General features: G+C 32.3%; 1 protein-coding gene across 2 annotated transcripts in view; it reads right to left on the bottom strand.

Annotated features, from left to right (window-relative positions):
• LOC124369209 (PAX-interacting protein 1) overlaps positions 1–26,838 on the bottom strand; it is a 121,101-nt gene that overhangs the window by 74,840 nt on the left and 19,423 nt on the right. For both annotated transcript variants that reach the window (XM_046827046.1, XM_046827047.1), the window contains exons 5-10: positions 26,357–26,550; positions 25,583–25,756; positions 15,754–16,353; positions 14,718–14,852; positions 5,210–5,440; positions 2,541–2,691 (exon numbers count right to left, since the gene is read on the bottom strand). In XM_046827046.1, the coding sequence (XP_046683002.1) occupies positions 2,541–2,691; positions 5,210–5,440; positions 14,718–14,852; positions 15,754–16,353; positions 25,583–25,756; positions 26,357–26,550 (1,485 nt within the window). The remainder of the gene's footprint in view (positions 1–2,540; positions 2,692–5,209; positions 5,441–14,717; positions 14,853–15,753; positions 16,354–25,582; positions 25,757–26,356; positions 26,551–26,838) is intronic.

Genomic DNA, 26,838 nt, shown 5'->3' with positions numbered 1-26,838 from the left:
CTTTGGAAAAGTCTATAGGACCATACAAAAAAATGGAGAAAGGGACTTAAAAATAAATTGAAGAATGGCATGATAGCAATAGTGAAGAAAGTCAACCAAATATTATCAATAAATATTACCAAATTGGTGGTGGTCTTAGAACAAAACTCTCAGAATTTAAAATATCTGTTGCTCCATTTGTTTATGATGTCGCCCTCACTTGACAAATTTAATTCCTGATATTAATGATTATGAGCTGGGTCTGGAAAAACTTAGTGAGATTAGGCGAGATATATTTACAGAGACTAAGAATAAAATTTACAGAGGGTGTGTACTTCTATCAGTGAATTCATCTCATTTATGTGAATTTCTGCAAGTATCAGTTTGTTACACTGAGAGTGTATTTATCAGAATAAAGCACAAGACATCGCATACATTCCACCCATCCAACCGATCTCGGAAGTACATTGGTTTTTGTGACACTGCTGAGGAGGCTACATCATCTTCCCCTGACAAGGAAATTTTATTGCTTGGCAAACTTCAATAAGCCATCACAATGAATATGAAGTAACAGAAAAAACTTATCACTTAACTCCTTTGTTTCAATGCTTGATTGAATTAATCAAGGTATTTCAACTATCTCAGAGGAATTTGGTATGGTACCATAGAGATGAGATCCTGGATTTAGTAATCTCATCTTCTTCCACTTTAGATGTCTTACTCTTTCTTGTACCATTGGATTCAAATCATACTGTTCTAGCCTTTTACTAGGAGATTGAGCCTGTTTCAGCCTTGGACCATTATGAAGTGCTAACTCTTGACTTCCTGAGTTGTGATACCACTCCTTCTTTCAATTAGCTACAGCCGTAAAAGTAACCTCTCTAAATACTAGTCCAGACAACATTGGAGATCTATTTTTGTAAGAACTTTGAACAGTGTATCAGACTCAAAACCCCACAAAAGAAAACTTGTAAAAGAAATTTGCTTAAATAGTTCAATGGCGAGCTTATACAACTTAATAAAAAACACTACACCAGATCTACAAAGATATGTATGATTCCTATTGTATATAGACAAATACAAAACTTCGATATATCGAGAATTTTGACATAATGAGGTTCAATATATCAAGGCTTTTTTGGGGCAGACTTTGATATATAGACGTTTACAATTGTTTATCTGATATTCATTATATCAAGGTTCAATCCACAGATGATATAAAGAGGTCCACAACAACTACCATAAAAAAGTTTGCTTGATTATTAATACTCTATAGGGAAATGTATAGTAAGAAATTATAAGAGGTACTGTACATAAATTTAAATAAGTACTTTGGTAATCTAATGGCCACAATTTTTGAACCAGTTTTTCTTACCTTGAGCGCTCCTAAATGTCAACTTAAACTTTTTATATTTATAATACGTATGTATGCGTAGTCTAATAACAAATAGTAGAAAGGGAAAGAGTGGCCCACTTTTCCACGACTCACTTCCTTCTAGGAGGTAGAAAACAATAACAGATCGCCTTATTGACATGTAATTTTCACAGTAAGTCAAATAAAGTCTGTTCTTTCTAATAATGTAGTTGTTTTAGGTCCTTGGTAGGAAACAATTTTCAAAAGATAGTGGCCTCCAGAAAATACCAAAGCACCTTCAAATTTGTTAATTTTAAAGCAATGTATGTTTATAGTAGAAATTTTAACATGAAATAATAATTAAAAAATTTATATAAATACGATATTATGTTTGCCATCACACTTTACAAAAAATACTGACACAGTTAAAAATTTAATGTGCACATTTCACTGAGTTAACTTAAGTTTGCTCCAATCACAGTAACATTGAAATCAAACTGAGGTTGGAGTGGTGATTCACTATACTGTACTTCAGTTTTTGTGCTGATAAACCGAAACATTGATATGTAGAGGTTAACAGAAGGCAAAATTAACAGTGAAAAATTATATATATATATATATATATATATATATATATATATATTGAGGTTATTTATGTTAAACTTTCAATATATAGAGGTCTAATTAACATTGAAGAAAACGAGACATTCAAGAGGAATGATAAAACTTTGATTTATCAAGGCCGTTTCAACAATCGACAACTGAATCAGCTGATCGAGAAGGTAACTACAGCTGATTCAGTTTCAGTACTGTTTATTATGGCTAATACTGTATTATAAATCGACCATAAATATATTATATGAATTATTTTAAGAACAGCAATAAAATTGGTGAGAGTAGGTATGTAAATTTATTAAGTACTAACTAAACTAATAATTACCATATAATTCCTTCAGAGGTACGTGTTACTTTCTAATGTATGTGCATGTTATTTATTTTTATTGTTTGTAATGTTAGATCATATATTATAGTATGTAATTCTTGTGATTTGACTGTAACTTTTTATTTAAGTTTTATAAGACACTAATAACATCTTTTATTGTTAATAACAAACTTTTTAATAGGATCACTAACCATTGGTTCATATTCCACACACCCAAGAATATTTTAATTTAAGTAGAAGCATACAATAGGTACAAAACTTTACCTTGTAACTGTGTATCGTTGGGTTGCTGAGCCCAAGAGGGAGTCTGAAGCACCGGTTGCTGAGGCTGGCTAAGCACTGCTGAGTTGTTATTTGTTATCAGTTGCTGAGAAGGCATCTGTCTCTCAGCCTGCTGTTGTGACTGAACCAATACCTAAAATTATGCAATGTTTATTTACTTCCCATAAACATTCAACGTATAGTTATTCTGATAATGAAGATTTCAGTGAAATAAAATTTTTGAGTTCAGTCCACTACAGGTTCAAGATTAAATACTCAAAAATGTATGACTTTTTGTTGTGTGTGAGCATAGCTGCGGTAATGAAAATGATATAGAGTTGTAGTAAATTGTAGCTCATCGTAAAATTGGTAGTATTAAGATAAAACTTGATGTTTATAGTATATTAGCTACATTTGAGCAATATTAAAAAATCTTTTTACAAATTCAAGGGGCAAATAAATACTTTATTACTTTGCAAATAGAATTGTGAATTGGTTTATTTAAAACATGGTATGTAATTCCTCAAAAAAGCGTTTAGTTTAAAACAGTAACTTGTAGAAAGAAAGCTACTTAAGGGGAAAGAGGAGTTAGACTTCAAGGTAGCTGGCTTACTTACATCTAAATAATGGGGATAGGGGTGTTTTCGGATTCAATTTTGAGCTTGCATTGGATGCTGCTGAGGAACAATCACCCTCCTTGGTAATGACATAATGGATTATTGAAAGGTGAAAAACTCAGCTCTGGGAATTGTGGCTTTTGGAATAAATTGTAGTGTGTATAAAGTTTTGAGGGTTTGGGGTTTTGGGGTTTTGTGATAATTTTATGAAGAAAACACACCTGTCTGCATGGAATTTAGCATAAGTTGGCAAATTTATTAGGGTTTTCATATGATTGTATAGGATCCAAAAAACTAAGGAGTTTTGTTGTAGGGATATAAGGGAGGAATTCTTCAATTATTTTACAACAATAAGAATACATTTTCAGAAGAAAGATATTCATTTTCCATATTATATCAAATGTAATCAATGTTCAAGACATACAAAAAATATACAGAGAAGAAAAGAAATTTACAATTGGAGCCTTGTCTAATTATAGCATTTTGGTGTAATATTATTTGAATTCATATCTATTTGTATAAGTAGTTTGAATATTGAACTTGTTATTTTCTATCTTTAACATTCTTCAACAGGCACAAGGAATTCACATGCTGTTAAAATATATTTAGGTTTTGAGAAGAAATCTTATATTAGTTTCAAATATTTTCCATTTTATAAAATTATGCAGTTTAGTTTACAGTTTATTTTAAACTTTTCGATAAACTGCCTTTTTTTAAAAGAACTTTTTTAGTTAACTTTAATCATTTTCTTTTACATTTTTTGAGAGAAGTTTCTAAATCTTTATTTTGTATTACCAATCAAGAAGAATATTATTTTATTTTGTCTTTCTCTGAGAATAATTTTATAAATTCAAGATTTCTGTAAATTGTTTGATTAATGATTACATAAACTTTTAAAGTTAAATAGTTATATTTTTAACTGGGCTTAGATAATTGTTCTAAATTTATTAGTGTTGTAAAGTATTTATAACGGTTTAACTTTAAATTTAAAATAAACCTACAGTTTCATATAATTTAAAATTAATACTCTTCTATGTTCTTTACTTCTATCAACTTAGTAAAGATTAAACTGATTCATCATTTACTATCAGTGAACATAAACAAAAATAATATAGAATGATGAGGTAGTGGTTGAATTTAAATTTCGGAAATATCTTACTGTCAATTAATTTTACATAAACTCTCCGCAAAGGAAAATTTCTAACCTAGCGATTTTGCACTAAAACCTGGCAAAGAGATTGCAATTTAAAATATAATCTTATCAAATACCCCTTTAACGTTTTATAAACAATTAAATCGCATGAAAGACATACTTTAATACGATACAAAATAAAATATACAACCAATCACATTGCGAAGATGAAAACTTAGGTGATACAAACAATTTTAGTGTAACTATGAATGCAGTACTGGCAAAGTAATGCTAAAGTTTTTTTGTTTATTCCAGACTCAAAAGAGGAATTTAAGCCTTAATCCTGTTTAATTCTCACTGTCCTAAATATCAAGCCAATTTCCAATTATACATTTTCTTATTCTAGTGGTCACAATGCCTTGGAAAGAGAAAATGAGTTTTGAACAATTATGGCAAATTTTAAATTCTATTGTGCTAAAAGAAAAATGCAACTAACTACGTATTCTTGGTTGATTTTTATAATTTCTTCACTAATCTTCCTGTCTTCACAAATCTAATGGTAAAGAAAGATAATTATGCTTAATTTTCAAACTTTGGAAATAGCCTTAAAATTGCTAACATTTTGGAGTAAAAGGTTGAATCACAACAAATTTATTTTTAAAAAACATGATTGGTTGAGCTGCAGTTTTTTTATTACAGCGGGTTAGATAGTCAGCATTGCCTAGGCTGGGTGGCAGCAATCAGGGGAAAATGCAGACAGCTATCATGATCATAAACACAATGTAAGGCATTAGTTCATCAGCCTAGTTATTTGATAGGAACTATTCAATACATAAAAAAGTAGGCCTCAACTTTATATATGTCTCAGGAAACAAAAACCTGATTAATGAAGGTTCTAGAATACTTGATAATGGAATATTTACCTGTTGCCGTAGCTGGGTGTTCTGCTGGATGACAATCTGTTGCTGGTGCCTCTGTTGCTGAAGCCATTGCAATTGTTGTTGAGGATTCAGCCCAGAGGGAATGTGCCCTCTAATGACCGCTACAGACTGTTGCCTCAATCCGCCACTGACCACCACTGTATTGCCTGCTCCCCCTGCCCCTACTCCCACAGTCTGCTGTTGCTGCTGCACCATTTGTCTTTGTTGTTGTTGCTGCAAACATTCCAACATACCAATTTATATAGTATTAACAAGGGGCATCAGTAGCACTAAATCTATATAGCAGAAAACTAAAAAAAACCTTGATTATAAATATATTACACAAAATTATTGATCATGTTACATTATTATTGATCTCTGACAATAATAAATATACCCAACATTTTAATGAGGTACAATACATTAAGTAAAATGAGGTCATGATTCCAATTCATGAGAATCAATTGGAAACTTATGATTTAGCAAAAGTCACTGCATAAGCTAGTTTTACAACTCAAAATCGTCTGCATACAGTTGCTATGAAGAAACTAGCTCCGTAGTTAAAACATTTGTGCAAGGGTTAAAAGGGTTATTATGTTACAAACTCTTATTCTTATTAAGCATGATTGATGTTTTAAATCAGTCTTTTAGTGGTTACTTCCATTTGTTCAGCTTAGGGATGTGAAATTAGTGATCTTGACTTACTGACCTAACATAATTTCAAAGTTTCTAATAGTTAAATTGCATATTATGATTTCTTGTGGAAAGTGTCATAATCAAGTAAATAGAGCTGCCAAATCTCGTAAGGTGCAGTGTAAACTATGCAAAGTGTATTTTCATGGTCTGTATGTAGATCTGACTGAGAGAGACATTGAAGTCTCCTTGCCAGCAATCAGTGGAGCTGCGGCACTTGTAACAAAAAGAGACAGCTAAGTCGTAGTAACTCATTTGCGAATATGGCCATTATCATGAATGTACTTAAGCAACTGTTAAATGAGATGATAAAGGAAATTATCGATGGGCAAGTAAACAAAGAGAGAAAATTCGGTAAATCATTGGAGCACTGTTCCAAAACAGTAGATGAGAATAAAACTTTAATTAAAACCGTAGGATTAATGGAAGAAAATAAGTTATTGAAAGCTCAACTGAAGGACATGTCTTTGCGTCAAGGTGATTTGGAACAGTATTCCAGGAGAAATACCATGGAAATTTTTGGTGTACCCGAGTCAGCTGACGAAAATAATTTATCTCTGAAGAAGATTGTGATTTAAATTGGAACAGCCCTTGATGTGAAATTAACAGAAGATGGAACTGACGCCTGTCATCGCATATCTGGTGGCAAGAATCGACCAACTTTGGACATAATTTAGAAGTTTTTGAGACATGATGATCCAGATCAACTTCTTGCCTGGATGAGGAGGAAGAGGGACTTTTCAACCTGCTATCTGCAAGGCTACAACACCAACCAGCAAATCTACATCAACCCGAGTGTAACACCTGTCAGGCGAGTGCTTCTAGCAAAGGCCTGTAGGCTGAGAGTTGATTTCAATTATAAGTTTGTTTGGTTTGACGGGGTAGGCAAAATTAAAGTAAAGTGTGACGATAAGAGTAATAGGGTAATGTTTTTTTTCTGAAAGATGAGAACGATCTAAATGCACTTATTCAGAGAGAGTCAGCTACTAAAAGTAGTTAAATGTTTGTTACGAACAGGAAGATTAATATCTTGCCTTTTTACTCTAAATTTTTAATAATAAGGTTTGTTTGTTTAATTTGTTTGAAAATTAATAATATCATTTAACTAAAGAATTATACTTCCGTACATTTTTCTGGATTTGAAACTTCATGTATTAAGTACTAAGTAGTTTATTTTACTCTAAAATCAATATGATGTAATTGTAGTGTTTAGTTATTTTTCTAAAGGATTATTAGTGCTGCTTGATGTTGTGAGCATATTTTTTACTGTCTCTTAAAGTCACAAATAAAAATAGATGTGTTGTGGCAAGGTACAACTTTGGTTTATCACATTTATTTGGATTGTAACCATAAATTAGAACTAATCCTGTGGATGAAATCATAATTTATTAATAGAATGTAAGACATACATTAATTTAAAACAAACACTCCAATAATATAGGTTTTTTAATTTTTGTGAGGCCTTTCGTACTCAATGAGAACATCTTCAGACTCACATAACTGAATACAAGTGGTGATAATAATAACATAAACAATTTATTTTGTACTAAATAAAAACATATGTCATTAAAAATACAAAGAGATAATATTCTATGACAGGACAGTATGTCTATGTATATATATATATATAAAAGGTAAAGTTGTTATATATAAACAGAAATTTTCTAAATTCCATAACAGTTTGTTTAAGGATCTCAGAAGAGGTATTAAATAGAAAATACATTTGGCTTATCGAGAATATATATGAAACATTGAGTATTGCATTAATGTAGAATCTAAGTTTTTCTGAATTTTGTAAAGTCCAGACGCTCTTCTTCTAATTTAGATTTGGGCTCTTTCGAAATGAAATTCACAGACAAAGTGGTTCCAACGTATGTAGTAAAGGTTATGCTGAGGTACTATGTGATCCTTTGTGGTATTTGTTCAGTCTTTTAATAACCTGTATTTTCCCGGAGAAATGGAAAGAAGCTAAGGTGGTTCCCATTTTTAAATCAGGAAACATTGAAAATATTGAGAATCACCGTCCGATTTCATTATTAAATACATTCACTAAGATATATGAACAACTTCTCTATAACTATATTTTTTATAACGTAAAATCTGACATTTCTCCCCAGCAGCATAGCTTTCTTCTTTGTAAATCAATGGTCTCCAATCTAATGGAGTTTTCTTTTGATGTAGCATCTAAATTGGATATTGATGGCAGGGTTGATGTAGTGTATACCAATTTTTCTTAAGGTGTTTGATAAAGCAGAGCAAGTTATTTTGTTAAGTAAATTATCTTGTTTTAACTTATCCCGTCATTTATCAGTTTTATTGAGACTTATTTAAAGCTTCAAAGTCAGTTTGTTATTGTTCCAGGTGTCTTCACATTCTGTGAGATGCTCAAGCAGAGCAATAGGGCCAGTGTTGAGAGTGCAAACACAAGTTCTGTATGTGCCATCAGTAAGAATAGTTTGCTTAAAAATTAAAATAAAATTGTAAATAGCAGTTTTAAGTCTGATCATTTTAATTTAGGTTGTTGTGTAGTTGATAGCCCAGTAAGCCTGAACAGTTTGGATCAGTTTAATCTGAATTTAAAAAATAGTGTATATAAATCATCTGCTTCCTCTTTAAACTCCTTGACAAAACAGCTTCAAGAAAAACTCTGACAAATTTAAATCAAAATTATAAAGTAAAAGTTTTGCATCAAAATATTCAACATTTGAAGTCTAGAATCGAACCTTTAGAAGTTATTATAAAATTCCATATTATAGTTTTATCTAAACACGATATGAAAGAATATGAATTAGGCCGATTGAAAATAACAAATTTTATTGTGAATTCATATCTCTGTAGGAAAATTTGTACTAAGGGTACGGAATAATGATTTTAAGTAGACAGGATTTAAGGTGGAAGCGGGTGGTTATACCAAATATATTAAACACATATTTAATAGAAGAAGAGCAATTTGAATTTTGCATTTATAAATATAATATAAGGAATTATAACTTTATTATGGAAGGTAGGTATATTTTTGGATGAATTAAGTCAACTTCTAAATTATTTAATGAAATCATATAAAGACTGCTCTGTTTTTTGTGCTGGAGACACAAATATTAATGTTTTAGTCTATTCTAAAGAACAGACAATGCCGAAAAATATGTTGGCTAGTCATAATATGGAATATTTACTCAAATTTCCAACTAGAGTAACAAAGCATTTACCAAATCTAATTTCTATAGAAAGATGTGTAACATGTCTCTCAGATCATGATGGGCAAATTCTGGACTTCGGATGCCCGGAATATACCGTAAGTAATAGCACTTTTACAACTGTTCAGAAATGTTAATAGCAAGAAAATGTACGGACTTTTTCATGTTTGCTATCAAAAGAATTGTGGTATGATGTATATTTTTGATCAGTTGAGGAAAAATATAATAAATTTGATTACTTACTCAAATTCTATTTCAATCAAGCATTCCCCATGACAATTAAACAGAGAAATTCAAATAATAAATGGGTAACATATACATTAAAAGAAAAAACCAACCTGGTTCAATTAAGTAAACAACTTAGACAATTTAAAGATAAATACACACAAACAAAATTGAAAAGAAAACTGATGGATTATAGGGAAAACATTAATGAAACAAATAAAGCATATTATAATGATAAGATTCTCAAGTCGGAAAATATTGTAAAAACAGTATGTGGCATAATTAACTCTGAAGTAAGAAACAAAAACTGTCGAAAACATTATGATAGTTTTAAAATTAAAGTAGGTAATAAAACATTAACAGACCATACAGACATTGCAAAAAATGTTAATGATTATTTTGTAAATATGATTGATTTATTCAGCACCCATAGTCCCCAGAATGTCTGCCTTGATGAGATATTCAACAAATTTTCAAATTATAATTTAAGAAAAGCAACTTTTATATTAATTTAAACCTGTGACTGCTAGGGATGTCAATAATGTATTAAGATCACTGAAAAATAATTATTCAAGTGAAATGGTTGAAATACCAGCTATACTTTTGAAATCTGCTGGAGAACATGTGTGTGAAATACTGGCACATTTAGTAAATTCATCATTTATATCTGGCATCTTCCCTGATAAATTAAAAATAGCCAACATTTTTCCGATACATAAAAAGGATGACAAAGAAGAAATGTCAAATTACCGTCCTGTATCTCTACTTCCCTCAACATTAAAAATGAATGAATGAATCGTTCACTCTCAGCTAATGGCATTTTTAGAAGAACATAATCTATTAGACAATAACCAGCATGGATTCCGTATTGGTAGATCAACAATAAGTGCAGCAGTAGAATATTTAGAGTCGATAATAGATTCTGTTGATAGGGGGGAACATGCGCTAGGTATTTTTATGGACCTTTCAAAGGCTTTTAATACCGTAGACCATTAAATTTTAATTAAGAAATCAAATTGTTTAGGACAAAATTTAAAATGGTTTCAGTCTTACCTTACTAATAGATATCAATATGTAGAAATTCCTTCGATATCCTTACAAAATAAAATCTTGGGAGTATCTTCCAAACTTACAACCATAATTTCTGAAGTTCCGCAAGGATCAATTTTAAGACCATTGCTATTCTTATGTTAGTGAAAAATTTGCACCTTAGTTTAAAAAGCATTCCCCAGGAAAACCATTGTTTATATTCAGATGATGCAAACCTCAAACTATCATCTAAGTCAGTAAATGAGATAAAGAGGCTTTCATATTTGGAATTGAATAACGTTAATTCTTTTTTAAATGAAAATATTTTATAATTAAATATAAATAAAACAAATCATACATCTTTTAAAACCCAACAAAAAAAGGAAATAATTAGCCGATGATCATAGTAAATAACCAACTAGTAACAAAAAATCAGAGTAATAATTTCTTAGGTCTGACTATTGATGAAAATCTCAATTGGGATCAACACATACAATTGTTGATTACAAAATTAAACTCGGGAATTTATGCTTTAACGAAGATGTCTTTTATATGTAGCAATGATACATTAAGAACAATTTATTTCTCTTATATACATTCTTATATTGCATATTGCCTATGTTTGTATGGTGCTACTAAACAATCAAATCTTGATGAAATCCTCCATATACCGAAAAAATCTCTGAGAATTATGTTAGGACTAAAAATGAATGATTCTGTGGAAGAATATTTTAAGGAATTGAAAATGTTGACTGTCTACAGTCAATATATAATGGATACAATTTTGTGTTCTAAAATTAAAAACTTAAATACTGATATGACCAACGTAATTCATTTGTATAACACACATAATAAAAATGATATTTTAATACCTCGTGATAGGCTACATTTTTTCACAAAAACCAACATACATTGGATCCAAATTTTCTTAAATCCATTCCACTTGCTATCAAAGAAGAAACAGAACATAAAATATTTAAAAGAAAGATTAAAGCATACTTAATGGACAAGTCTTTATATTCATTAGACGAATATTTTGATTTGCAAATCAGGTAGTTTTATTTTAGTTTTATTATAGCCTTATTTTATATTAGTGCTTTTAGTTAGTTTAAATTGACACTATTAAAATGATACAGCATTGTAACTACAACAAATAAAGATTTTTTTACTTTGACTTATGTCAAAAGAGTACATTAGCACTTCAGGTGTTCACCAGGGATATAATTAGACCCATTACTATTCCTAATATATTAATGATCTTCCTAATTATTTAACACGGTCTAAATGCTCTTTGTATGCTGATGATTTGAAACTATATAGAGAAATTCGAGACAATAATGACGTTGCTGAACTGCAATGAACGCTAAATCTAATTAGCCTTTGGTGCTTAAATAACAACTTATTTTTAAATGTAAAGAAGTGTTTTGCGATGACATATACTAGCAAAAAATTGTTAACTCTACCAGAATACTCTACTAACCCATTCAGTACCATGAGCCCCAATTAGGGATTTTGTTTTTAAATCAGTTCATGTTGGCAACACTGGCTGTTTGGTGCCAATCAGAAGCTCGGTAGTGTTTTTTGGTTCTTTGAGGTTATTCCAATGTGCAGTTAGTTAGAGTTGTGTTAAAACACGAGTTTATATGTGGAGTTTAGTTTATCACTAACAGGTATGTAGCATGATTATTTCATTTACTATTTTCTTATTAATTATTGTAAGTGTAGAGTGGTTGTAATTGTTTTACACTGTTGTATCATAGTAATTTATATCTTGGTAAACTATTATCACTGTCGGTATGCTGTATTTTATCATGTTTTACGAATAATTGCCTTATAAACGTCGATACCCGTTTGGGGATCATGGAACATACCATGTATTTTGATTGCTAAAACATCGATACTCATTTGGGGATCATGGCCTATACTGCATATTATATCTTATTAATTATTACATTGTCTTCTACGATTTCAGGATGGATTCCCGGAGTTTTCTAAGTCTGATTGAAATCCAGTCTGTATCGGAGGATCCCGAATTCATAGAATCTATAGAAAATGATTGTGATGTAGATATTGTGCAGTTGCCACCTGAAAATGTTGATGAGGTATCAGACCAAGAAGAAATAAATGAAGACGATATTGATGATACGTTACCCCAAAATATTCCTGGGAATGTAGAACTACATTGTAATATAAATAAAACAACAACTGAAACTGAACATTGTGTCGTTGGCGCTGCTGCGTCAGTTCATGATGAACTGGAAACTGTTTTTGACGATGAGATTCATGAAAATAATGTGACTGAAGATGAAACTTGTGTTGACACTCCGTCAGTTCATAGTGATTCTAAAACTGTTCCTAAAAATGAAAACAGCAAAAAACGTAAAAGGAAAGAAGTAAAACCAGCTAATCCCAATAAAAAGAAAGAACAAAAAGAAAAGACAGCCGAGCCTAAGAAAAACAAAGATAAAAATAAAAAACTTTCTGATTGGAAGAAAATTGATCCTATCTTTGGCTGTTCACCCCCTTCTGAAGAAAGTAAAAACGAAAAAAGAAAACATACAGAAGAAGTCCTGAAAGATAAGAGCCCCGTAGACATATTTGAAACTCTTTATGATAATGAAATATGTGAGCATATTGTTCGGCAGAGTATAATTTTCGCACCCAGAAAAATGATCATTCTTTCACTTTTTCAAATGACTGCCTGAAACAATTTATTGGATTTCTCTTGTTTACTGGGTATCACTCTGTTCCACAAGAAAAACTATTCTGGAGTGTGGACGAGGACTTCACTATTGACCTTGTAAGGAAGTGTTTCCAAGAAACCGGTACTTGGAAATAAAACGTAATTCGCATTTCAACGACAACTCACAAATACCTGATGCACCTAAAAAATCATTAAAAATCCAGCCTCTTTATGACATGCTAAATAAAAATTTAATGTTAAATAAAAAACAGAATGCTAAAGTAAAATACAATGCGTTCATGAAATGCTTAGATAGGTCAGACCAAATGATGGCCTACTACCCATCAAAGCGAAAAACTCTTCGTAAGTATAAGAAAATATTTGCACATTTTCTCCAAATGATCACAACAAATGCCTACCAGTTCCACAATATGTACACTCATAATTTGCAAGCCAGACAAATTTTGATGTATGCATTTCGAATTCAAGTTTTGGAGTCATTCCTCCCCAAGAAGAGGAACCAGTTTTACCATTCCCAAGATCTTGACATACACCTACAAAACTCAAACTTCGTCCTGACAACAGGTCGAGAATGAAAACATGCCGAGTGTGTACCAGGGAGGATAAAAGGTCACAAACAAGATATGTTTGCTTGGCATGTGTGGGAGAACCAGGTCTATGCATTGAAAAATGCTTTGACATCTTCCATCGAAGACTGTAAACTGTAAATAGTTTTTGTGTGTAACAAACAGGCTCTTACATTATCCTTTGTAAAGAATATGTGTTCTTTTTCATATTACATTTATTCAAACAATATATCTCTGTGTTTTTTGTGTTGAGTAATCATGCAACAGCGTTGTGCCGCGCCACGCTATTATAGGCTATGTGCGGGACCACTATCCGGACAGTTCCGTTGCTTGAGACAGATCCAGTGAAAATTAATGTCATCTGGGGCATTTCTGGTTGTTTTGAATATTATACATCACAATTGGTACGTTATTACGATTTTTTTTTTCTTACAAAAAAATGCCTATGCCAAAAGTGCGGGCCACTGTCCGGACAGTCCCGGCCATTACATACGCGTAAGCATGTAATACCTTCAATATGATGATTTAAAATCATAATGAACCAATATAAGCCCAAATGAACGAAAATCACGAGTTTGAATTTCACCGCATATTGGGTACATTATGCGGGCCTTTTGCCGCAGTGAACGTGTTAATTATTATGTATTCTATTACATTTGTATTTTTCTTGTACTGTAATAGAAAAAGTTAATTTTTACACAGCCTAATATTGATTTTGTAATTAAGTCTTCATGTACGTACTTATATATTATATTGTTCATTAATTTATTATCAATTGTAGTATCAACTAATGAACTAATAAATTATTAACTAATATATTTATTGTCAATTATTATTATTAACTTGAAATGCCAATATAGCTGTTTTTGGATAATATTCCTGCAGCCATTGTACAAAATAAAAAACAAAAATAAAATTTCTGTTAAACAAACCTCAAATGAATGCAAGATCCATCCTCTTTTAAAGTGAAAGGAAAACCTAGAATTTTTTAATATTGCAAAACATTAATTTAGTTAAGCAGTTTTATTTCATAATTACTGCACTTGAAAACCAGAATTTGTGGCTAATGATGCAATACTTCAAGCTAGAGTCAAACATACCTGCATTTGCCTCTGTAAGGCAATTTGGCGTTGCTTCTGGATGTTGTGCAGGAACATGGCTCGTTGTTGAGGATCCATCTGCTGTAGCTGTGCATGTGTGGCAGCATCCATATGTATTAGCTGCCTTGGTGGGCCCTGCATCCAATGCAACTCATTTTAGCAGTTAATACCACAAAATATACCACTATATTTAATAAATTTATTTATTATTGCCAAAAAGGTTGGTATGTTCCAACTGGAAATATAATTTCCAACACCAAATAGATTTTTTTAAATTAGGATTAAATTGTTTGCTCACTAAATTACTTAATTGTACTGGCCAGCTTTTGTATGTTTTAGATTTTCTTTACAAAATTCTGACTAAACAAAAATAATGCTTAGTTAGAAAAATATAGTAAAAATTACAAAATATTTTATATTACTTATACATAATATATTCTAAAAACTAGTGTAAATGCTGTAAAAATAGTTTGTGGATCAATAAACATTTTTGACACTGGTACTGGAATATGAAGATATGATTTGATTGTTCTTTTTTGTTATTAGCAGACTTAAATGCTCGTTAATTTGACTTTAATTTTTTAAATCTTTGATGGAAAATCACTTATGTTTGATTATTTCATGAGTTCAGTGAAGAATATAATTATTATGAATTCAGTTCTAAAGAGATTCCAAAATGTTTTTCATTTATGTGAAAAAGTCCAGCCATCTCAAAATCACATAACAGTAATAATACATTATTGATACTTGTTATAGAATAATAGATAATTTTACCAGTTCCCAAAATGGGTTTCAATAACATTTTAGTTGATATAACAAAATTTAAAATCATTTTGACAGGAAAATATTATGAGCTATGTAATGAAACTTCAACACAATTGACAAGACAGTAGCAATTTTTGCTTCCCCATCATCTTATTTATTCAACTATCATATCTATCTAGTGTTTAGTTTTTAATTTAATTTGAAACTAAGTGTTTATGTAAGATTTACTAATATTGGTTTAACTTTTTATATTAAAGATATACTTATTTACCTGTTGTTGGGTTTGCTGGGTCCAAGTGATTTGCCTCTGTTCAATTTGAGGCTGTTGTTGATTTGGCAACTGTTGCTGCTGGGGTTGTTGCTGCTGTTGTTGCTGATGTTGCTGCTGTTGTAATTGTTGCAGCTGTTGTTGTCTTAGTTGGAACTGCTGCTGCTGATGGTGTTGCTGCTGCTGCTGCTGTTGTTGTTGTTGTTGTTGCTGCTGCTGCTGCTGCTGTTGATTCCAATTGAGTTGATTATTGTTGGTCAGCGTAACAAAACTTTGCTGTTGTTGTTGCTGTTGGTGTTGTACCACTTGATGTTGCACCATCTGCGGCATCATTTGTTGTTGTTGTTGTTGTTGGGGTTGCTGTTGCTGAGAAGCACCACTTTGCTGCTGGTTTTCATGGATAAAGTGTTGTGCTGGTTGTTGCTGTTGCTGGAGTATAGTTTTTTGTTGAGCCAATGTTAAATGCTGTTGCAAATGCTGGGGTTGTTGAATAGTTTGTTGTGCCATTCCTTGCTGTTGGACTGGTTGTTGTTGGTGAAGTTGTTGCTGAAGCACTGCCAACTGCAGACCTGGTTTTTGACCAATTTGTTGTTGGGGCTGAACCTGAAAACCCACTTTTTGTTAGCAATATTTTAATTACAAACATAACGTTTTACTTTGGTAGCTAAAACATTATTAGGGAACTCATCAACACAGTACTGATCCATACAAACTATACGTGATGATACTTATCTTACCACGTCCATGAATAGCTTTTATAATAAAATAACACATTTTAACCATATAATAATAAAAATAAATGGTGGTACTACCTTTGAAAATAATAATCTACATCAATATATTATGAACTTAAAAAAACATGTACATTATTTATGTTGCATAAACCCAAACTAAATATTAGTTTAAGTTTTCTAAAATTTCCTTATTTTTACTACAATTAAACAAATTTGCATAAAGTAACCATATTAACACCATGATAACTTTTTAATTGATCAACTTAAGAGCAATCACCAACATTTCACCTCTTCTGGGAATGGTCCATGAGCAACGGAGAAATCCTTAATATATATGTATAGTTCAATTAATTTGTACAGAGGTTATTTGAAAAGTAACTCGCCGAGGCATCAGATCGCCACATGGGTGGGATGTAGCAGTGCAATCTGAGTGACGCTGTATAGTCACATTCAGTGTGCATCTGGCAGTGAAAAGCAAAGTGGCTGTCTGTCTGTGGTTATAGATGACCTTGTCGATCAACTCATAAGTATGAAATTAAGACTGAGAAACTTGGAAATTGTACTGTATTGTATAATATAGTATAGTATTTTTCCCCCCCTTCCGAGCATCGAATCAGTGTACCGCCGTTAGTGTTATTTAATTGTTTTCACTATTATTATTAAGTTCTTTTATTGTCTACTTTGTGAGATTTGTTGGACAGCTTCCAGCTACCTGCTGAAGATATAAACTGTGAGTTTTCCCTAACAAGTGAGTTAATCGTTGTAATTTAAGTGTGACATAACCTATTTTGACAGAGCACATTGTGTTAGTGAAATACATTTCAGCTCCGCGTGGAAGTTCTTTTTTTCTGTTTTTCCTTTCCTTTATTTTTTTTCTCTTTTAAACTTTTTTTACGAGGAAGAGCTACCAACCATAAACTTTCAATATGCAAACTCGAAGTTGTAAGTTCTCTAATAGTAACACACATGACTTGACAAATTCTACCGAAAATAGAGTAACTAAAGAAACACTTTGCGGTTTCTGCAAAGATGTTGTTCCTGACGACCTAGCTGTGCTGTGATAGTTTCTGCAAACAATGGTTTCATGTTCAATGTATTGGCATGGACAAGACAACATATGCTGTAATCAATGACATAGCTGACCATGTTAAGTGGTTCTGTAAAAGCTGTGAGGTTAAATTCAACATTATGTTTAGTAAAAGTGATAAAGTTGATCAAAATTGTGATTGGCCAACAATTTTAAATATTGTGCTGACTGAGCTTGAAGAACTCAGCAAAGCTAAAGTCGCGCAATTCAAGCAATATAGTGACGTAAAATCAGAGTTAAATGAGCTTCATGAAACTTGCTCAGATCTGTTACCAGCAAAACCGGTTCAGAATATACAAAAACCTGTAAAGTCGATTGATGCAATCGATAACTGTCGAACCGATATTGGTCAACCGACTGTCGAGGCTACAGCTTCTAGCAGTATGACCTGTGACGGTCCCACTCAGCCTGTAAGCTCTTATGTCAAAGACAATCTAACCTATGCAACATTGTAAACAGTAGAACATGGCAGAATAAATCCATTTGGAAATCAGATTCTTTGCATTCTAATGGAGAAGAACAAGTAAGTGATGATAATTTTCAAGTTTTTATGTCAAAAAGAAATCCACGATCAGTGACAAGACAACAAACATCTTCTTTGGCCAGCAAGCATATATCTCGACCAAAGCCTGTTCTAGGTACAAAGACTGGAGGTGTTACTAGGCTGAAAACTGCCATGAAGCGATCTTGGATTTTTATATGGAAGTTGGATATTGAAATAACAAAATCTGACATTGAATCCTATCTTTCCAGCTCGAGCGTAAATAATTATGTTTGCGAAGAAGTTAAACCTAAATACGACTCTTAAAAGTCATTCAAGATTGGTTGGTGTTGGTGAGGGAGATTTCCAGACTCTTTTGGATCCTGCGTTTTGGGACGAGGGTGTTCTTGTGAAGGAATATGTATCGCCACGAAGAAACAATAGTAAACATTTTTTAGACCTAAGGAGAGGCTAGTTTATTTCTCTTCATCTAATCTCTCCGACAACCGCCATAGTTCATTTAGACTTGAATGTATTTTTTTAAATATTCAAGGGATGAGGAATAAAACACTTCTTCTGGACGATTTTCTAAGTGACGTGTCTGGTAAGTCAAGTTTTTCATTGGCTGATGTTATTTGTGAATTGATGATTCAAACGTACAAAATTTAAGTGATATCTGTACAGAACTTATTTTTGAGGCAACTGCTATCGTGTTTGATTCCTTTAAATAATTGTGATTAGCTTATATCGCCCACCTGGCAAAGATCCCTATGTATTCTTAGATTTATTAGATAAGATATTAGTTTTTCTATCTAAGTGGTGCAATTACACTATTCTGGTTGGTGGAGACTTCAACGCTGATTTTGATATCACTCAACCTCATCGTAATAGTGTTACTGCTTTCATAAATTTGTTAAGACAGTTCAATTGTTATTGTTTGAATAATGCTCCAACCAGAGGCAATGCTTGTCTTGATAATGTTTTTACTAACAGCACTGACAGCATTACTGATTGCTATCCTTTTAGACACTTTGTTTTTTCTGATCATGATGGTTTAGTTGTTGTAATAAAATGTAATAATATAAGTTCTGATATGACTTGAGGATATGAGGATATTCCTAATTCAACCAAAACACCTAGGCTTATTTTCCCAGATCGAAAAGTTGCATTACTTATGGATAGACTTGACAGCATAGACTGGGATCTTTTTTAGCAACGTAATCATTTAAGTGCCTCTCTATTATTTACTGCTTTTTTACTACTATAACAAATGTAATATCTGATCTTGTTGCTCTGAAAACATATAGCGGTTTAAGAGGCAAGTTGAATGGGAGTCAAAGTTGGTATACACCTGAGCTACATACTATAAAAGCCGAACTTATTGACCTTCATTACTTATATAAAATCGCCCCTAGTGCTAATGTTAAGAAAAAATTAACTGAAGTGAAAATCCACTATAAAAGAAAAATTTCTGAGGCTAAACTTTCTTACAACAGCCAGTACATTGACCAGAGCTCAAATAAATGTAAAGCTGTCTGGAATATTATTAAGAATAACTGTGCTCTGAATAGGAAGCCTAATGTAACTCGGATATCTCCATCAACTTTTAATAATTTCTGTCTAGACACTGTTAAGGATATTAAAAATCAAATATTGCCTACTGATACTTCTGCCATAGACTTGGTAGTGAATTTCGGTAGGGTTGATTCAGTATTTGTATGGAAAACATTGTCTACAGAGGATGTTCTAAGAGCAATAAAAAAACTTCACAACTCTAATAGCCAGGATTTATACTTTATGTCAAATAACACAATGAAAAAAATCATTAACTGCATTATTAAACTTCTAACCATCTGTATAAACCGCTGTCTGAAAGAAGGCATTTTTCCTGGCAAGTTAAAATTAGCATGTGTTTGTCCAGTGTGCAAAAAAGGTCCTAGAGACAAACCAGACAGTTTCTGCCCTATTTCGATAGTTCCTGTCATTTCAAAAGTGTTTGAAATCATTATTCATGATCAAGTTAGTGCTTTTCTTGAAAATAATTGTATTTTGTTAGATTTTCAGTTTGGCTTTCGGAAAGGTAGGGCAACCATGGATGCTGTGGACAAGCTTGTTCACCAGGTGTTGTATGTCTTTGAGAATAGACTCTTTGCTCAGGCTACCTTATGTGATCTCAGCAAGGCCTTTGACACTGTGTGTCATGCGGACATGTTGTCGAAGCTCGAGCACTATGGCATACGTGGGGCTGCTCTTAGCTTATTTAAGTCCTATCTTGCTAACCCCGCAAGCAGAGAGTCTGTATTGATGGAGTGGTCACAGGATATTGAGCTTGAGCTTGGTGTTCACCAAGGTTCAGTCCTTGGTCCTCTTCTATTCCTAACTAGCATTAATGATCTTCCTCTAAATGTTAGGTCAAAAATTGTGATGTATGCTGACGATACCTCTTTTATTAATCATAGTGATAACATATACGATCTTAGTGACACTGTCAAGTCAGTTATAGCTGATGCATCTGCATGGTTTCAAACAAACGGTTTTTACTTAAATCACGCTAAAACACAGAATATTGTATTCACTCTAAGGCCTTTTAATATGCCTCAATCCAACTTTGTTAATATAACTAGTGTTAAGTTCTTAGGTGTATACATAGATAATCAGCTTACATGGTCTAGTCATGTAGACAAAATTTTACCTAGGTTGTCCAGAGTAATTTACCTCTTGAGGCGATTAACATTCCTTGTCAATATCAATTATCTCAGAATGGTTTACTTTGCCCTCTTTCAATCAATTGTAAAATATGGTCTGTTATTCTGGGGAAACTCGAGCCGCTTGAATGAAATATTAATTTTACAAAAAAAAGCCGTCAGAATACTTGCTAATGCTGAATTCCTTGACCACTGCAAACCTATTTTCATAGAACTTAAAATCAATACTGTTGTTAATCTCTACATTCTTAATCTTGTTATTTATGCTCTTAAAAAATCCCCTGATCTGATGTTTAATGAAGATGTTCATAACTATAACACAAGAGGTAAAATAATCTGTCTTTTGGTCATTGTAGGTTGAGCAAAATTTTGATAAGTCATACGGTGATGTCAAAGAGAGTTTATAAGTTTAGTAAACTAATTGATAAGTATAACATGCAAAACATTTAAAAAATAAGTTGATTACCTCTTGAGGAACCCATTCTATTCTTTGACTGACTTCCTAACATGTCAAGATATATCCTTTTAATTTTAAGTTTAATAGTTTGTTATTGTTTTGTTATTTCATTAAAATTTATCTTGTTACTTTGCTAGGTTCATGCCTGCCGGCATTGTTATCTATGAGCCATATTTATTCATTAGCCATTTTTAACATTAATTTATTCGTTAATTTTTATTGTTGTTATTTGTATGTTGTTTTAATTTATTTGATTGTTAAATACTGCCGTTAATATTGCTCTCGTTACTGTTTTATATTAATTATTTTTATATTGAGTATTTTATAATATTAGGTATATTTATGTATTTATGTTTTAAAGTTACTATTTTAACCAAGCAAGTCTACAGAACCACAAGGATCTCATTCTGCTATGTTATTTAATGATTGCCACTTCTTAAAATTATTGTAATATATGTTATTAATACTTATTAATAGTTCTTTGACGAGGCATTTGATTGAAATTTGACTTTGTCACTGCATGTAACTGCCATACGACAATAAAACTGATTTGATTTGATTTCATATAGTATTGTACCTGATGGGTAATGCTTGACTAATAAGCTCAAAAAAAGGACAGACTCTAAATTGTTTGCCCAGTACCGATATATAGTTTCAAACTTCTTAACCACATAATCACTGGTGATTAAACATGAGATTATTATGTCTATGATGAAGAAAAAGATAATCATTAGAGTGAGGTGACACTCTGTCGCTCTGAAACTGTCAGTGATTGATTATGTGCTGCAGAATTTTATTCAATAGGTAATGAAAAGCTTGTACCTAGATATGATAAGCACTTAAATGTAAATAGTAACTATGTTTTAAAATAGTTTAAGACTTGACTTAAATTTGTATTCTTTTATACAGGGTGGCTACTCAAAACCTCTTTTCAAATTCTCAGTTTTTTTCCGGTTGAAAATTTCCGATTCTCCAGTCTACTTTCAAACCAAATAAACAACTGTAATACTGCATTTAACAATTACGCTGAGTTCAACGGTGACGGTTTATCGTCACCAGCTGTATTTGCAAGAAACGCTGCAAAGCTGTGGTGCTCTAGCATTTTGTCACTAGTGATATGTGATAAAATTGGTGATGATTTATCGCTATCATCTATTTTAAGCTCCTTAGTTTTTATCTCTATATCTTTCGATGCGTCGACGGAACATCATGTATACCTAATAACTTTCCTTTCTGTGATGTTTGGAAAATACATATGTCGAATACGGAATAAACAAAGATAACAAATAAATACCAACACAGATTGCAGGTTAGAGGTTTGCGGTGGACCAACTTTCAGTACGAGACAATGATTTCGCCGGTACAAAAGGTCGGTCCATCTCATACTTCATCAAATACTTTCATCTGAACTTTACTTGGTCAATTTATCCTTTGTGGGGGGAAGGGGTGCAAGCCTAAGAATATATTATAATTTGAGTTTCCAAAATATATTCCATGTACGTAAAAATATATGGATATACATGGACTCTCGACAATGCGTCAAATAAATATAAAAAATACTAATTATGGCTAAAATATTATTTTTAAACTACAGCAGTTTGTTGATTTGGTTATATAATCTACATTTTTCATACGGAAAGCACTAACACATTTTAGCAATTGGTAATTTGCGTACTGCCGATCAGTAGTCGTCCATGAATAGAACCATTTTTGGATTCGAGATTCAGCTTCCCCATATCAATAGGATATTGTGAAATCATGATTTTTCAATTGTATTTAAGGATTTCTGTTGGTATTGAAAAAGACTGAAAAGAAATGATCCATCCCTAGTAAAAATTCCGGGAACATTATAAAAATTCACGCACATCCACGCATGTTTACCGGAGTCCGAAATTCATGTATAATGCACGTTTCTACAGATTCTCATTGTTGGCGACAGCCCTGGTTAATCCCGAAAATTTACTGTGGCTCCCAATATATATCCCACTGATGGCCAATGCAAGAATGCATCAGAAAGTTATCTGCTACTGAAGTTACCGAAGTGCGATTTGTTTGCGATCAGTAAGTACATAGACACTAGTACAGAAGAGCACCTTCTACAGTTGCACCGAGAATACAAGCACAATTGATGTTATCAATTTTGTGTTAGCCTTTAATATAATGCAAGAATAGAATAATCCCATCACGAAAAACACAAGTACAAAGTAAATAAACGCACGAAAGGCTGTGCTTTGTCACAACGTGTTCGTTAGATTATAACCATGGACTACGAAACAACATGACATAAGGCTCCTTGTAAATGTGGGGCTATTTGGTTTGAATAATTCGAATCGTCCGACTGATCATCACGTGTGCGAAGAAGTCGTTCAGGTAAATACGAGTGGTAAGTGGTGGGCGGTGAGCACTTGGATTGAGCAGCGACTTAAAGTTGAATGTATGTGGTGTGCATTTGAGGAACACTAACAGACGAGAGCGGCAGGGCAATACCACACGATGCCGCTTATCCGCCGCCAATTCTAGACAATAAATGTTTCTCCTGCCACTCAGCCCACAGCTCATTTTGACATTGCTGTGCAACATGTCGGAAGCAAATGTGCCTTTCTTGGCGTTACTTGTTATAGCTTACCCACTATTTTCTTCTCCAAAAAGCATCTTATCAGGCCTGGTGAATTCCAAATGAAACTCTGGTGTACGTCGCGTATAATACGATGTTTCGAGATTAATAAATTCTTGATTCAACAAGTTGTCAAATTAATGACTTTATTTTATAACTTCTTGGAGACGGAAAAGTTATTTTTGTAATATTCCAAGTTCTCAGAAAAATTCCCGGCTTATTCCCAGTTTTCCCGGTTGGGTGGCCACCCTGTTATAGTAAAAAATTGCCTAATTATTAAGGAAAAATAGATCAAAATGTCTGAGGAGGCCAATGAAACGTCAGGAAGTAAGGAAACTCTAAATATGACAATATATTTTAGCTCTCTTTATCCTACTAATTTTTCGAGTTCGCTTTTTATAAACTCATGTATACAAACATTATATTGATAAACTAGTATCAAATGTTCAAAACTTTAAATTACACTTTTTGAGTCGTCTACATTTTATTTTTTTCATCTTTTTACTCACCTGATTATTATATTTAAACTTATACACAACTAAACTAATGCTTGGGTAAAAGATTTTCCGTCACCCCCAATGGGGACATTTGAGAAAGTAAAAAGTTACTACTGATTGTATAAAAATTCAGTTTCTTATGCCTTGTATTGATATAAACAGATTCATTTTTAAAACATGAACAATAACAGAACTTATAACACATTTCAATATTTTTGTATGCTATATACAAAACCCAAACAATCCTTTAAAATGTCTACCCAATGGCTACCAATGATGTATATTGCCTGTCATCAGTTAACAGCAACGTAATTACTGATAATGGGCGTTGCACGTCACACTAGGTTCGTAATTTTGTCATAAAAAAATATTCCTGATATCGATTATTTTCGAATTTGTCTATACTATTATATCAATAGTCTGTTAAAATATAACATGTTCAATTTTGAAGCTAGTTGACTCTCAAAATTGATTATTGATTACCATTTCTGTTTTCAGTTGTTGCCATCTGAAATGATGTAAAATGGCATCACAGTAAAATGAAATCTTTTCTGAGAATTTTAGTAACTTTTGTGTGTTTAGAACATACTCAATGAAATTAAAAAGGAGTGATGATAACTCCGATGACCCAATCTTTAGTGAAAGTGGCGATGAAGAAATGGCCTAACCTTCAAATTTAGGAATGGCCAAGGCAAGCAAATGAACCACATAATTTTTTTTTTTTGGTAGATTTGGTATAGATCCAATTGTAGCTAGGCAACTAAATACTTAACATATAAGATAGTAAAATACAATTTGATCATGTTATATGGTCGTTTAATATTTTTTTTAATTGACCCTAAGCACTCACATAATGATCTCCATTGGAAAATGAAAAATTAATTTGGTACCTGAAAGTTAAAATATTTGAATTTTAATTGGTAGTCAATGGGTTAAACCTTGTATGAACGATAAGGATAAGTACTTCCTGAAGATAAAATATCAGAAAATGCAATTTTGCCTTTAATTTGACAACATATCTTGGTCAATCCAGGCAACAATAATGCAACTCAGTCAGAAGATGAAAATGAATTCCTTTTTGGTATTAAAGAAGGCCAACTCTCAAAATTTGCAACATTTCCAGTTTTCTGAATCCAAACTGAATATTTAGGTGTAATTTTCAAAAATATGAAAAGAAATATTATAAAAAACAATGTTATGAAAATACTCAAGAGGATACCTACTTTTCTCACTAGATATATACAAACATAGATTCACCTGAGTCTGTGGCCGCCATTGTTGCATGCCACTTTGGTGTAACAGTCGTTGCTGCTGAATAGCCCTCTGTTGTAACAACTGCTGTTGAGGCAAGATAGGGCGGCCAGGCTGCAGTACAGATGACACTGGTCGAGGGTGAGGAAGCCCCATCTGAGACCCAGAGAACACTTGTTTCTAAAAAAACATGAATAAGGACTGAAATACTGGCATGAACTTTCACCCATTCTCAATAGATTTTTTACAAAACACAATCTATAAATTTAACATTTTTTTAGCCACTCTTCATAAATTACAAATTTGTAAACATTTTTATTACCATATTTGTATTTTTATGATAAGATTTGTGAATAAACAAAACACGTTACCTTCTTTAGTACAAGTACTTTTTGTAGCAGTTTATTAACAATAGAATTATTCTATTTTACTCTGTAAAAGTGCTAAACACTTAGTAAAATCTATTGAATAATCTATCTATACTTCAGATATATATTCCAAAAATATGTATAACATTCAACCAAAAGAAGTGATAAACAAACCATCAAAAATTTGTTTAATTTAACAAAAGTTATTTATAGTTGCAAATATGAAGCGTTTTTATATTACTTAAATTAAGATGGAAAAATTACAACACATAAATTGAATTAGTGAAAATAACAAAACAATATTAATACTCAAACATACACAGTGAAATTTGAAGGTGAGAGTAAATTAGTTTCGTACATTTAAAGCAAACTTTAAATGATTTGAAAATGTTTTTATTTTATCAGAGTCTACCTGAATTGTAGAATTCACGGATGAGAGGGGTCCCTGAGTGGACGAAACCGACGACACAGTCTGAGTTGGCTGATTCCAAGGCATTCGCAACTTAAGTTGTTGTAGGATCTCAGAGCTTGGAACAACTCCATTGGAGTTCTCATCTGGCACAACATCGTCAGCAAATCCAGTGATATGAGCCGTAGACTGATAATCTATTTGAAAAGAACAACCATGAAGGTTAATAACAAGTAACTTAATCCTTTTAAAAATTCATAAATATAGAATCGTGTAAAGCTAACGTTTGAACATATTAAAGTACCTGATCAAAACATCCACATGTATGAGGTAAAGAATTCAAGTAGAATTTTTTTAAACATTACAACTTGTCAAGTTTTATCCCCATTAAAAAATTTGTTGTTTCGTCATTATGTTAATGGGAGGCCGATCCCATTTTAAGAATATTCTGGCCGTTCTCATGTGCCACTGGCCTGTGTGAGAAT

This window comes from Homalodisca vitripennis, chromosome X (assembly GCF_021130785.1).
Source record: "Homalodisca vitripennis isolate AUS2020 chromosome X, UT_GWSS_2.1, whole genome shotgun sequence".
Classification (NCBI taxonomy): Eukaryota; Metazoa; Arthropoda; class Insecta; order Hemiptera; family Cicadellidae; genus Homalodisca; species Homalodisca vitripennis.
Note: the sequence above shows the minus strand (reverse complement) of the source record. Positions and strands in the feature narration are given on the sequence as shown.